The 13,393-nt window shown below is 43.0% G+C and overlaps 1 protein-coding gene across 1 annotated transcript in view; it reads right to left on the reverse strand.

Annotated features, from left to right (window-relative positions):
• The window catches only part of LOC130015913 (leucine-rich repeat-containing protein 37B-like), a 46,807-nt gene that overhangs the window by 26,170 nt on the left and 7,244 nt on the right, over positions 1-13,393 (reverse strand). Inside the window, exon 3 of the mRNA XM_056106654.1 lies at positions 12,471-12,542. Coding sequence (XP_055962629.1) covers positions 12,471-12,542 — 72 coding nt within the window. The remainder of the gene's footprint in view (positions 1-12,470; positions 12,543-13,393) is intronic.

Genomic DNA, 13,393 nt, shown 5'->3' on the forward strand with positions numbered 1-13,393 from the left:
GCCCAACAGGGCAGTCAAACTCAGTACATCAGGATCCTCTGTGGCTGTATTACGGATTCACCACTAGGATCTCACCATTCTACAAGAAAGTGATCATCGATGTTAAGAGAGGGGTTTGGCAGAGCGATACCATTTCACTGACACTCTTCAGTGCCACCGTCAAGAACGTCATGTGATGACTGGAATGGGAAGGAATGGGAGTAAAGATATACAGTCAGCAACTGCACCACCTCTGCTTCGCTGATGACATCGTTCTAATAACAGCAAACATTAACCAAGCATCACAACTGCTGGACGACTTTGACCGTGAGCATGAAAAGGTCAGACTGCAGCTGAACCTCACAAAGACAATGTTCATGAAAAATGGACTAGTTCCTGGCAGTTATGTATACCTAGGTCGAGAACATAACAAGACGAACAACCTGGCACCTGAGCTGCACAGGAGGAATAGAGCGGTGTGGAACACCTTCAAGAACGTTGAAGAAATAGCTAAGAGGACTAAGAACATCTGGCTCCATGGACATTTCTTCGACTCCACCGTTCTTCCTACACTAACATACACCTCAGAGACCTGGGACCTACGAAAACAGGATGAGAACGCTATTTGGGTCTCCCAAAGAGGAATCAAAAGAGCTATGCTTGGAGTATCACGCTTCACTCAAGTGAGAGAAGGAATCTGGAGATCCGACTTCCGTCAATGATCGAGAATCAGGGACACTGTCTCATTTGCCAAGGCGTCAAAAATCAGATGGGCAGGACACATAATGCGATTTGAAGATGACTGCTGGACCAGAGCCGCTACCGACTGGATTCCACGGGATGTCACGAGAATGCCTGGGAGGCTGGAGAGATAGCACAGCGGGTTGGGCATTTGCCTTGCACGCGGCTGACCTGGGTTTGATTCCCAGCATCCCATATGGTCCCCTGAGCACTGCCAGGAGTAACTACTCCTGAGTGCAGAGCCAGGAGTAACCCCTGTGCATTGCCAGGTGTGACCCAAAAAGCAAAAAAAAAAAAAAAACACAACGATTGGCCGCCCAATATGGGCATTCCTAAATAAACTAGAAATTGAGCTTCCATATGACCCCAAAATACCACTTCTGGAAATATATTCCAAGGGTACAATAAAGCACAGTAGAAATGACATCTGCACCTATATGTTCATTGCAGCATTGTTCACAATAGCCAGAATCTGGAAACAACCTATGTGCCCGAGAATAGATGACTGGTTAAAGAAACTTTGGTACACCTGCACAATGTAATACTATGCAGCTGTTAGGAAAGATGAAGTCATAAAATTTGCTTGTAAGTGGAAGGTCATGGAGAGTATCATGCTAAGTGAAATGAGTCAGAAAGAGAGGGACAGACATAGAATGGCTGCACTCATTTGTGGAATATAAAATGAGACTGACACCCAAGGGCAGTAGAGACAAGAGCCAGAAAGATTGCTTCAGAGTTGGTAGCCTATGTCATGAGCTGGGGGAAAAGGCAGCTGGAATAGAGAAGGGATCACTAAGTCAATGATGGTTGGAGGAATCGTTCGTGATAGGAGATGTGTACTGAAAGTACACAAAAAATCAAATGTGATGGTCTCTCAGTATCTATATTGTAAATCATAATGCCCCAAAGTAGAGAAAGAGTATGGGGAAAATTGTCTGCTATAGAGGCAGGGGAAGGGTTGGGATTGTGGAAGGGGGAGATACTGGGGACATTGATGGTAGAAAGTGTGCACTGGTGGAGGGATGGGTGTTCGATCATTGTATGACTGAAACTCAAAGATGAAAGCTTTGTAACTGTAGATCACGGTGATTCAATTCAAAAAACAACTCTCAATAACTTTGTAAATTGTGGTTCTTTAAATATTTTTTTAAAAAGAGATGTGCACACAGTGAACTTCATATTTGTCCCCCAACCACGCAGCTTACCTGAACAAATATGGATACTTAGTTTGGGATAGACCTCACTGTCCTCTTGCTAGGGACCACAGAATCTCTAGTGGCTTCCAGCCCAGGCCACTGTGGCTGAGCAGATGGCTCTCTGCATGTGCGCATGGGGTGGAGTTCAGTCTCAGGAAAAGCAAGACCCCAAAAGGCACATGAATCCACCTGAAATTCAGGCAACGAAGGTCTTTGCTGCTCTTTGATATAAAAGAGAAACGGTGCGCAAGAACCACGCTGAGAAGTGGCACCCCTGACAAGCACAGGTGTGAGCTCCGCTCCTAGGACGTTCTTACACACAAGTAGAAGAGCGACCCCTGGTGGTCATGTGTGCGAGTCTCCTGCCCCCCAAAAGGACAGAGGCCTTCAGCAAAGCACCTGGCCAGAGGCCAAGCGCCTGGCCCTGATGTGGGATTTGAATATGGGAGCATCACAGCCAGGGCTGTGTATGACCCTCAGACATTTTGCAACAATAAAGAGGAGGAAAGCTAAACATGTTGGCGGGGGTTGGGGGTTGTTGGGAGACTACAGGGTGTGGCTGGACCACATCTGGGTGGTCCTCGGGAATGGCCCCTGGCAGTGCTCTGGCAGCAGTACTAAGTTTAAACAGAAGATGTCTCCTTGCAAAGATGGGAGGAAAAGATGCACTTGGGAGACTAGAGTAGTTGCTGAATGTGATGAACTCCTCAACTTTCCCACCAGTCACCCCTAAACCTTTCCAAGGTCCTGAGCGGCCTTCATCTTTAAGGTAGAAGCTTCTGAACTAGGAGAAGCTGCTGCCAGGAGTTCAGAACATAACCCCAAATGATAACAATGCCTTCGAGTAAGCTCTTGTGTGGACACTTTATCTAAAGACAGGTCATTACACCTTGTGGCGGGGAGAGAGTGAGGGCTTCGCCCTGACCACAGCTCCGTCTGCCTTCACAGTGCAGCTCCCCACCTCACTGATCATCTCCACAGTGGGGTCACGTGGTCAGCGGGAACAAGTTTTGGGTTTCCTCTGTTCTATCTTAGTTATTATGTCTTGGCAAAATACTGAAGTTCCACAAACAAGCCAGAGTGTCCACATGCTCTGTCTGAGTACGGCAGCGCCTTTGCACTTTGTCAAGTCTTCAGTTGCTACCATCATGGAACTTGTATCGTTCGAACCGACGAAATGACTAAAAGAATTGTTTAAACGAGCCAGCAGTCTAGACCTGTGTAGGTGAACGAAGAAACACTTGAAAGTCAGAAGGAGAAAAAAAAGTTACTTGGGACCAGAGCAATCGTACAGCAGGTAGGACGTTTGCCTTGCACACAGCTGACCTGGGTTTGATCCCTGGTATCCCATATGGTCCCCCAGGCACCACCAGGAGTAATCGCGGAGAGGAGAGCCAGGAACAACCCCTGAGCATGGTGGTGTGGCCCATAAACATAAGCAAAAGGAAAAAAAAAAAACTGAACATTTAGGATTAGCAAACACTGTTGGATTTCCATAACATACTTCATTCCTGATTTCATCTGTAAGAGATATGATTAGGACCCTTTCAAAAACAATGGTCAATTCTCAAAAATTTAGAAATTTAGCTCCCATTTGACCCAGCAATACCACTCCCGGGAATATATCCCAGAGAGGCAAACAAGCATAGCCGTAGTGACATCTGCACTTGTTTGTTTATTGCAGCACTCTTTACAATAGCCAGAATCTGGAAAAAACCTGAGTGCCCGAGAACAGATGACTGGTTAAAGAAACTTTGGTACATCTACACAATGGAGTACTATGCAGCTGTTAGAAAAGATGAAGTCATGAAATTTACATACAAGTGGTACTACATGGAAAGTATCATGCTAAGTGAAAGGAGTCAGAAAGAGAGGGACAGACATAGAAAGACTGCATTCATCGGGGGAACATAAAGTAACAAACAAAATAGGAGACTAACACCCAAGAATAGCTGAGGTAAGTACCAGGAGGTTCACTCCAAGGCTTGGAGGCCAGCCACACATGCTAGGGGAAAAGGTAGCTCAGATAGAGAAGGGAGCACCAAATAAAGGATTTTGGAAGGATCCTCCCAGGATGGGAGATGCATGCTGAAAGTGGACTATAGACCAACATGATTGCCACTCAATGCCTCTTTTGCAAACCACAGCACCCAAAAGGAGAGAGAGAACAAAGGGGAATGCCCTGTCACAGAGGTAGGGTGGGATGGGGGACATAAGGGGTGGGAGGGATACTGGGATCCGTGGTGGTGGAAAATGGGCACTGGTGGAGGGATGGGTACTCGATCATTGTATACCTGAAACCCAAGCACAGAAATCTGTAAGTCTACAACTGTACCTCATGGTGTTTCACTAATAAAAGTTTTTTTAAAAAATGGCATCTTATAAATATTCTGGCAATTTATGGAAAATTTATTAATGTAGTTGCAAATTATTATGGCATACTGTAGGTGACCTGTTACTCATTCAACTGATAATGTGTTCACCTCTCAGTGTTTATTAATATTATAGATGCTTCATTCAAGAAACTCACTGAATGATAACTACCCGGAATCCACGAAGAATCAAGGCTTTGTGGGCCCTGAATTTTATATAGTTTACTAAAACCCTGCTTAACAAAATAAATGAAATGCAAAATTATGAATATAAAAATTGCTGGGATCTTCCCCGAGATCTTGCAAGTAAGGTTTGGAGTTCAGCTTCCTCATCAATTCACCTCAGCTGGGCCTGTTTTCTTTTGTGCTTAGGTTGATTACATCTGACGGGTCCTCAGCCCACTGAGCTCTCTCTCTGGCTCTCATCTCGAGCTCTTCCCAGGTATATTTAATGCAGGGAGTAAATCATGATCAACCCAGCTTCTAATCAACCCAGTCATTTGTCAGATAGGCCATAAAGTGACGTAACTGAAGGACTAGCATCCCTGGCCTTTGGAAAGAGATGTAACAGCTTTTTTTTCCTTGTTGTTTTTGGGCCACACATGGCAGGGTGCTCAGGCCTTACTCCTGGCTAAGCTCAGGAAGACCCTGTGGGGTGGTGAGGCTTAAACCCAGGTCATCCATGTGCAACGCAAGCCATGCATCCACGGTAATTGTGCTCCAGTCACAGAGTTTTGATCACACAGGCAAATTGTACCTGAAAGGAATGAGCTTGGTCATTTAGAAAAATTAGGACCCAAAGAAAGGAGCCTACCCCCCAAAACATTCGGGCCCCAACACATTCGGTGCTGGGGTGGGTAGTGCCATCACTGGTGTTTGGGGGTCACTTGGTGCAGTGCTGGTGAACCATGTCGTGCAGGGGCTTGACCCTCGGGCTCCAGCACTAAAGCGTGCACTATCTCCCCAGACTCCGTGACAATCTGTTGAGCTGACCGAATTGGTCGTAGGAGCTAGTTCTATTTAAATCACATGACAGGGATGATCATTTCTTTCCAGGTATCTCTGATTCTTTCATTACCTTTTTCTCTCATTTCAGAGTAAAATTTCAGTATCTCTGTATTTCTGTCCTCCCGTTGTTCATGGATTTGCTCGAGCGGGCCCAGTAACGTCTCCATTTTGAGACTTGTTGTTACTGTGTTTGGCATATTGAATACGTCACGGGTAGCTCACCAGGCTTTGCCGTGCGGGCGAGATACTCTCGGTAGCTTGCCGGGCTTTCCGAGAGGGGCGGAGGAATCGAACCTGGCTCGGCTGGGCTGGCTGTGCACAAGGCAAACGCCCTACCGCTGTGCTGCAATGCAAATCAATCATCACCTTCTCCATTTTCAATTTGTTGGGTTTTCTTCTCATTTTGGGGGGGGCACATTCTGAGGTGTGAATGGGGGTCACTCCTGGCAGTGCAAAGCGTGGACTCCAGCTCTTTGAGCTGTCTCCTCAACCTCATTCATCATGAGTCTTTCTTAGTATACCACCCACCGTTATCTCCAGTGTCATCCCGCTATCTTGTTACCCTGCCGTCTGGACTAGCAGTGGGGCTCTCATGCTTTCCCACCAGCATCTGTCTTCTTTCCTTCAGTGTTTAAGGTTCTTGGTGACAAACACCCTGCTTTCTTCTTCTGTATAGACAGGCCTGACGCTCAGAAGAAATGTCACTCTGTGAATGCTCTTGAATGTCTTAACTTTTATGAACTATGATGCGTTTCCCCGCCCCCAACCCCCACCGTCTCCTATAAAACTATACCGAAACTGAGGTTCTTATGATGCCTGGTATAATAAAATGCTTAGTAAAAATGCGGCATTAAAACAATGAGGTAACTATTATCTCTAAGCCTGCTCCTTACTAAACTGGTCTTCCGGGGAGTCAACTCAGGTCTATACCCATGAAGAATCACCGAGCTGCCTTCCTGCCCTACCTTCATCGAATCTGCAGGAAACTGTGTAAAACTGGATTTCTGAAACACAAGCAGGTGAAGACTCGTTTTCAAAGGAGGATCTTCCGCTTGAGTACAGAATTTCCTTTATGTCTCTGAACTTTGATCTGCTTGTGTCACATCAAATCAGAGAAATCAGAGAGAACTTTTCACCCAAAGGGTATAAAACCACAGACTTCTTACAGACGAGTAATCAGAAAAGTAAGTATAATGAAATTAGACAACAGCAACGTATTTTTGATGAATACTTTTCACTCAGTCTGACGTAACACAAACGCTTCTGGGGTCAGAGAGATAGTTTCAGAGATAGAGCACATGTCTGCCATGTATAAGGCCCAGAGTTTGATTCCACCGCACCACAGAACTCCAGGTGCCATACATGGCCTCCTTCTAGGTCAGCTGGCCAGTGTGATGCCAGTTTTGCCAGGAGTGATCCTGGTCCCTCCCCAGCACTGCCAGGTGTGAAGACTATTGAACGTCTTTACCATAGCTTTTTCCACCTTTTGCCCTAGCTCAAAGGTTTATACTGAGCACAGTGAATTCAATTTATATATATATCATTTTTTTCTTCAAAATAATGTTCGAGATTCTTAGGAGGGAAATATGCTAAGACAGACGTTCAGGAACTCTTCTGCTTCACCATGTAAAAGAAGCTACCAGCTATGAACGAATCCATAACTTTCCTTCCCTGCCAACTCCCAGTAAAAACTGCTATATCTAGTTCTTCCCAGCTCTTTGTTGCATACATTTAAGTGGTTAGGAACTTTGCACATGAACAGGAACCAAAGTTGGAATTAAACTGGGAATTTAAAGCCTCATTCACAGGTCAGCGCTGCACCAGTGGGAATCACAAGACAATGCTAACGGATGCCTTTCTGTTAGTGCTCATGCCAATCATCAGTAACAGGTAAAAGCAAAGCATGCCATGCGCCATGCAAATCTCTTGGCCTCTTCGTTCCTTAGTTTCCTCATTTGAAAAAAGGGACTGATCTCAAGACACACTTGTTAGAGTTCACACTGGCCTTATGCCACTTAGCTAATAATAACTGTACGATGAGGTTATGCAGTTTTATTATATATATATTTATCTGCTTTTTCACTTACATTTTGTGTAAAAACTGCATTTCATGCCAGGACTGAAACGTTCCAAAGCTCAGTTCGGTGATTAAATTGCAACTAAGATTCCTACCAAAGGAAAAAAAGAAAGAAAAAGATAAAAGCAGTGGCAGCAGCAGAAGAAAGAAGAAGAAGGAAGAAGGATGAAAGAAGAAGGAAGAAGAAGGACGAATTTTTTTTTTTTTTTGGTTTTTGGGTCACACCCAGCATAACTTCTAATTCACATAAACACATTTCATGTGCTAAACATCACTGTGGACGACCTAAGCTTAAGGTTTATTCTTTGATGTTTATGATGCTGTGGGGGCATTAGACGCAAAATAGCAAATTTTGTATTAAGTATTTTAACAAATACTTAAGTAATTAAGTTCTCTAGGACAGGGATTCATGACTTCAGCACTACTACCACATGGGGGCTGGATAATTGGGGGGGGGGGGCGCTGTCCAGTACATTGTAGATATTCTGCAGTGTATCTGGAGGCCTCTGCTTACTAGATACCAACAGCATCATTACAGATCTGGCAATCAAAACAATAAAAAAACTACCTGGAGACACTATCAAGGGTCATATGAGTACAAAATCATCCTGGTTGAGGGCCATTGTAATCGTTACTTACAGGCAAAAAAGGATTTGCTGTACAGTTTTAGTAGCCACTTTTAAATGTTCTAATAATATTAAATTGAATAACAGAGGCTGACAATTAAGTGTTACAAAAATTCCAAAAATAGGGGCTGGAGTGATAGTACAGCGGGTAGGGCGTTTGCCTTGCACGTGGCCAACTCGGGTTCGATTCTCAGCATCCCATATGGTCCCCTGAGCACCACCAGGAGTAATTCCTGAGTGCATGAGCCAGGAGTAACCCCTGTGCATCACCAGGTATTACCCAAAAAGCAAAAAAAAAAAAAAAATCCAAAAATAATGAAGCATATTTTGAACTTACACAGATTGCAAATACGGTACTGCTTCAAATGTCCGCCTTTCAATAAACTGTATTTTATTGCAGGATAAGTCTCTAGGGAAAGGAAAGGGAAAATATTGCTTCAATTAACTACCAAGTATCTAATTTTTGGAATAACTAGTAGAAGTCAAAATAAATATTGAATGAGTAGATCTGAATGTTCCAGAATCCCTAACCTGGCTTTCCTTTTTCTCAACCACACATCTTCATGAATAAAATGTACGACTACTTGGTTCTAATATTGGAGTTAAACTTTTCTCGGAGCAGAGAATTGATGAGGTGATTTTATGTTCTAGAAGGGGTTGAGTTTTTTATCTTCATGTAAAATTACTATATTTAATATAGTTATTTCAATATTCAAATGAACAGTCTCATGTTTATATACCTTCCTGTGTAGCTGTTTTCTAGGCTAACAGAAACTGGCCTAGAAAAAATTAGCCTTTTTCATATAATATGAAAATCCTTTTAGACAGAACTTTGAACTAATTTAGAATTAAACTTTTCTATCATCATAGAAATTCAATTTTTGGTTCTACATTTTCTGAATATTCCATGAATTTCACTGCTTTAATTGTACAGTGGTGGAACAAAGAAAATCAGAGTACTGAACTTTGATTTGACTACAAGTGACTGTTCTGTATCTTTGAATTCTACTTAAGTTCTTTCACATATGACCAAGATGGGTATACCTATCTCCTAGCTCATCCCTCTTCTTCTCTTGCCTCCCTCCCTTCTTGGTCTCCTTCCTTCCTTGGCAGTTCTCAGGGCTTACTCCTGACTGCACACAGATCACTCTGAGGGTGCTCAAGGGATCTTGCATGGTGCTACGGATCAAACCTGGGTCACCCATGTGCAGAAGCAAGGCCCAGTATTTCCTTTTCCAACACACAATGCACACCGTCATGTATTAACCTTCTCAAGTACCAGCCTCACTTGGGAACGGATTGAAGACGCCTATTCTCAAACCAACCTACTCCAAATCAACTGAAGCAGGAACTGTGGTGGGGGATTTCACAGGCCCACCCAGTGATCTGCTACAGGCCTGAGTGCCCCAGCGCAGGTGGGCACGAGGAAGCTCAGCATGCTAGCCCTGGCTTACAACACCTGGGTCTATGTCCCTCCTCTTTCTCTTGGTCTTCTGAGAGCACTGAGGTGTTTTTCCTGTGTTTTACCTCTCTCCTGCTCTCTTTTTACGAGATTCTGTCCAAGATGTCTGTCTGACAATCGCCCAACATTTCCTACACTGGAATTTTTATCACCAGAACTCTCCTCGTGATAACCTCCTCTGCTCTTAATACTACTGCTATAGAATCCATCTGTATTAGCCTCGTATTTCCCATATAAATGTTCGTTTAAGTCATAGATCATTCGAAAATATGTTGACATAGGGTGTTAGAATGTTGTATTGCAAATCACAATGAGAAAACTAAATATTTTTTAAAATTCTAGGCTAATGGCATTCAAGTTCTTTATTTTCTTTATAATTCAGGTTTATTTTTATTTTATTTTTTAAATAGTTTTTTTATTAAACCAGCTTTTAAAAGTTTTGTAGAAAGGCCAGAAATTTAAAAATAATAATATTCTAGATTTTGCAGAGCATATTTTAATTTTTCTTTTTTTTTTTACAGAAAAACACAAATGTAGATTTTACAAACACATAGTTTTCTTTTGCTCTTCAAGCTGTGCTCTCCCATGTATCTCACTTGCTAGTCTCTATGTTCCTTTGCTTTTTCACTTTCACGCTGGAAAAGCTGGTGCTCCCTCTCCAACATCACCCTCCTTTCTCTCCTCCCACATCTTCCTAAGCACCTTACATTCAATAAATCTATGCTGCTTCACTGTTGCACCTCTTTAAATTCTTTCCTGCAAGGGACAGGCGGTGAACCCACATTGCCTGTGATGAGGCTGGGACTGCTTTCCCGTTCCTGCTGGTGCAAGCTGGCAGGGTGAGGGGCCCTGGAAATGTACTTTGGGGGAAGAATAAAACTAAAGAAGAAATTCTCTAGCCCCAAAGTAGCCCAAGAGCTTGTCCATCACATCATTTGAAATACAAATCCTCACATCTTTCTAAGTAAGTTTTAATAAAAGCTACCTTGCTTCACACACAAAATTAAAAAACAAAATCAATAAAACCATGGGCTGAAGCAATAGTACAGCTGGTGGGGCCTTTGCCTTGCATGCATCCCAAGAGCTCGACAATCACATCATTTGACATACAAATTCTGAGCTCTTTGAAGAGAAACTGAGATATCACCAGGATGCAAAATTCCAAGGTCCCACCCAGAAAAGGCTGGTCCCCCTCAGAGAAGAAGTTACACAAGAATCCATGAGATAACAAAGAGAATATCAACAGTGTAAGGCATTCCTGTGAAAACACCCAGATGAAGTTTAAGTATGCAAAATTCCAGGAAAAAACAACCCTTTTGGAAGGATTGAATAAAAGCACCTGGCTTGCTCTTCATGCCCTAAATATCTCACTTGTTTCTTTCTGTTTCTTTGCTTGCTTTTTTCCACTCTGGAGAGCCTGTGTTCTCTCTCGAACACAGACTTCTTACTTTCTCTCCCTCACATCTTTCTAAATAAGTTTAAATAAAAACTACCTTGCTTCATACACAAAATTAAAAAATAAATAAAACATGGGCAGGAGAGATAGTGGGGCGTTGGCCTTGCACTGCACGCAGCTGACCCGGGTTTGATCCCCAGCATCTCATATGGTCCCCCCAGCATTGCCAGGAGTAATTCCTGAGTGCAGAGCCAGGAGTACCCCCTGAGTATCGCTGAGTGTGATCCAAAAAGCAATAAATAATAAATAAATATTAAAAAATAAAAACGAACATATTTGCATAGATTTTTGTTTTTATTTAGTAGTGCTCAGAGTCTACTTCAGGGATATTACTGGGAGTCAGGGACTGGGGAGCCCAGAACTGTGTCCTGCTGGAAATCCAACCCGGGCCTCCTGTTGCAAAGCATCACACTCATCATTTGTGCAATCTCCTCAGCTGACAAAAACAATTCTTAAATTAATGGGCCAGGTAAAACTGGACCATGCATTGGATTTGATCCATAAAGGAACTCTATATGAACACGGAGGAGATGGTATATTAGCACTTAGGTTTCTATGGGTGGAGCAGATATAAGTACTTTTCATCTATTAGTAAAGTTTGAAAAACACTTTTGTGAAGCAAGATAGTTTACATCGAAAGAAACTTTCTTAGAAAGATGTGGGGGGGTGGGAAAGAGAAAGAATGTGTTCATGAGATAACACGGCTTCTCAGAGCAGAAAAAGCAGACAGAGAGACATGAGGACAAGTAAGCAAATTACATGATCCAGGGAGAACATGGGCTTGAAGAGTAAGCCTAAAGTTTTTTTTTTCATATATGTCCATATATATATATGATGCAGGCAGGTAGATAGGGAAAGGCCCTTTGCAATGAAACAAAGTTTCATGGAAGAAGAATTCTAGGAATGACCCACCTTGTGGACACAGAAAACAAAGGCCTGATAAGACCAGACCCTCAGGATATAGGCCTCCCCATGGAATTCCTCTTTTTGGACCTCCCTGGTAACCTCCTTAGCAACGGACTTTTACCTGGAAAGAGGCCTCACGTGGGGACAGGCTGGAGAAACCCTATAAAGGCCACCTTGAACAAAGGAAGGGCGCACATATGCTGCCTGAGCCCATGTGCTGCTTGCGCCCACGTGGCCGAGCACATGTGGTGTCTGAGCACATGTGTGGCCCGCATCTCCCCTCTTCAGATGTGTACTTTCATTCTTTCGTGTCTAACTTTACTCTCTCTCTCGCTTTCTCTCTCTCTCTCTCCCCCTCCGCACCTAAAAATCCTACAAATAAAATCCATTAACTTCACTCACTGCTTGTCTACTCCTGAAATTCCTTTCTGCGAGACCCCGCTTCACATAAGTCATCCGTGGGGCCCACCGACATCATATATATATATGCAAATGTAATTTAGTGTCAGAAATGACATGAGAGGTTTTTAATGCCATACTTACAAAACTACAAAATTTTATTGCTGGAAAAAAGGATGAAGATTAACTTGCACACCCCCTTGTTTTAAAAACAGAGCTAAAAATTCATAAATAAATGATTAACTTACAAGTACTTGAGGTTTGGAAGGGCTTCAAATGAATCCTTACGTAATTCTGCCAAAGAATTGTCACTGAGTATTCTGAAAAATGGAAAAATTATTTCTGGTCTAAAATGCAAAATAACTATGACTATTTATTACATAGGACTATTTTTTTTCTTAAATTTTTATTAGTGAAACACCATGAGGTACAGCTGTAGACTTACAAATTTCTGTGCTTGGGTTTCAGTTATACAATGATTGAATACCCATCCCTCCACCAGTGCCCATTCTCCACCACAACCAGTCCCAGTATCCCTCCCACCCCCCATCCTCCCATCCCACCCTACCTCTGTGGCAGGGCATCCCTTTTCTTATCTCTCTCCTTTTGAGTGCTGTGGTTTGCAAAAGAGACATTGAGTGGCAATCTTGTTCGGTCTATAGTCTACTCTCATCATGCATTTCCCATCCTGAGAAGAACCACCCGACGCCCTTTATTTGGTGCTCCCTTCTCTAGCTGAGCTGCCTTTTCCCCTAGCGTGTGCAGCTGTGCACAGGACTATTCTTACACATAATAATGGTGCTATCTAAATATCCCAATTCTTATTTAACTTAGGGATAGTGGCCTCTGTTTAAACTCTTTATTTTGTCCTCACCTAGATGCATCATGAACACGAACACAGCTATTGACTCTTCTCACCAAGTAACCTATATAAAGCATATTCTCTAGGTCACAAAATCTGTCAGATCCAAATTCTGTGTGACACCAGAAACACAGGGCTGCCACTCCCTGCTCTCTTCCCAAACATTACTCTGAGTCCCCCATGAAGAATGAAATTAAGTCTGGAAAGGAAGCCCTAAGAAACTTAACACCATTAAATTGTTTTGTTCTGGGAAGGAAAACGTGCACAAAGTGCACATGACATTTGGGCCCAGAGCAATAGTACAGTGGG

Source organism: Sorex fumeus, unplaced genomic scaffold (genome assembly GCF_029834395.1).
Source record: "Sorex fumeus unplaced genomic scaffold, SorFum_2.1 ptg000141l, whole genome shotgun sequence".
NCBI lineage: Eukaryota > Metazoa > Chordata > Mammalia > Eulipotyphla > Soricidae > Sorex > Sorex fumeus.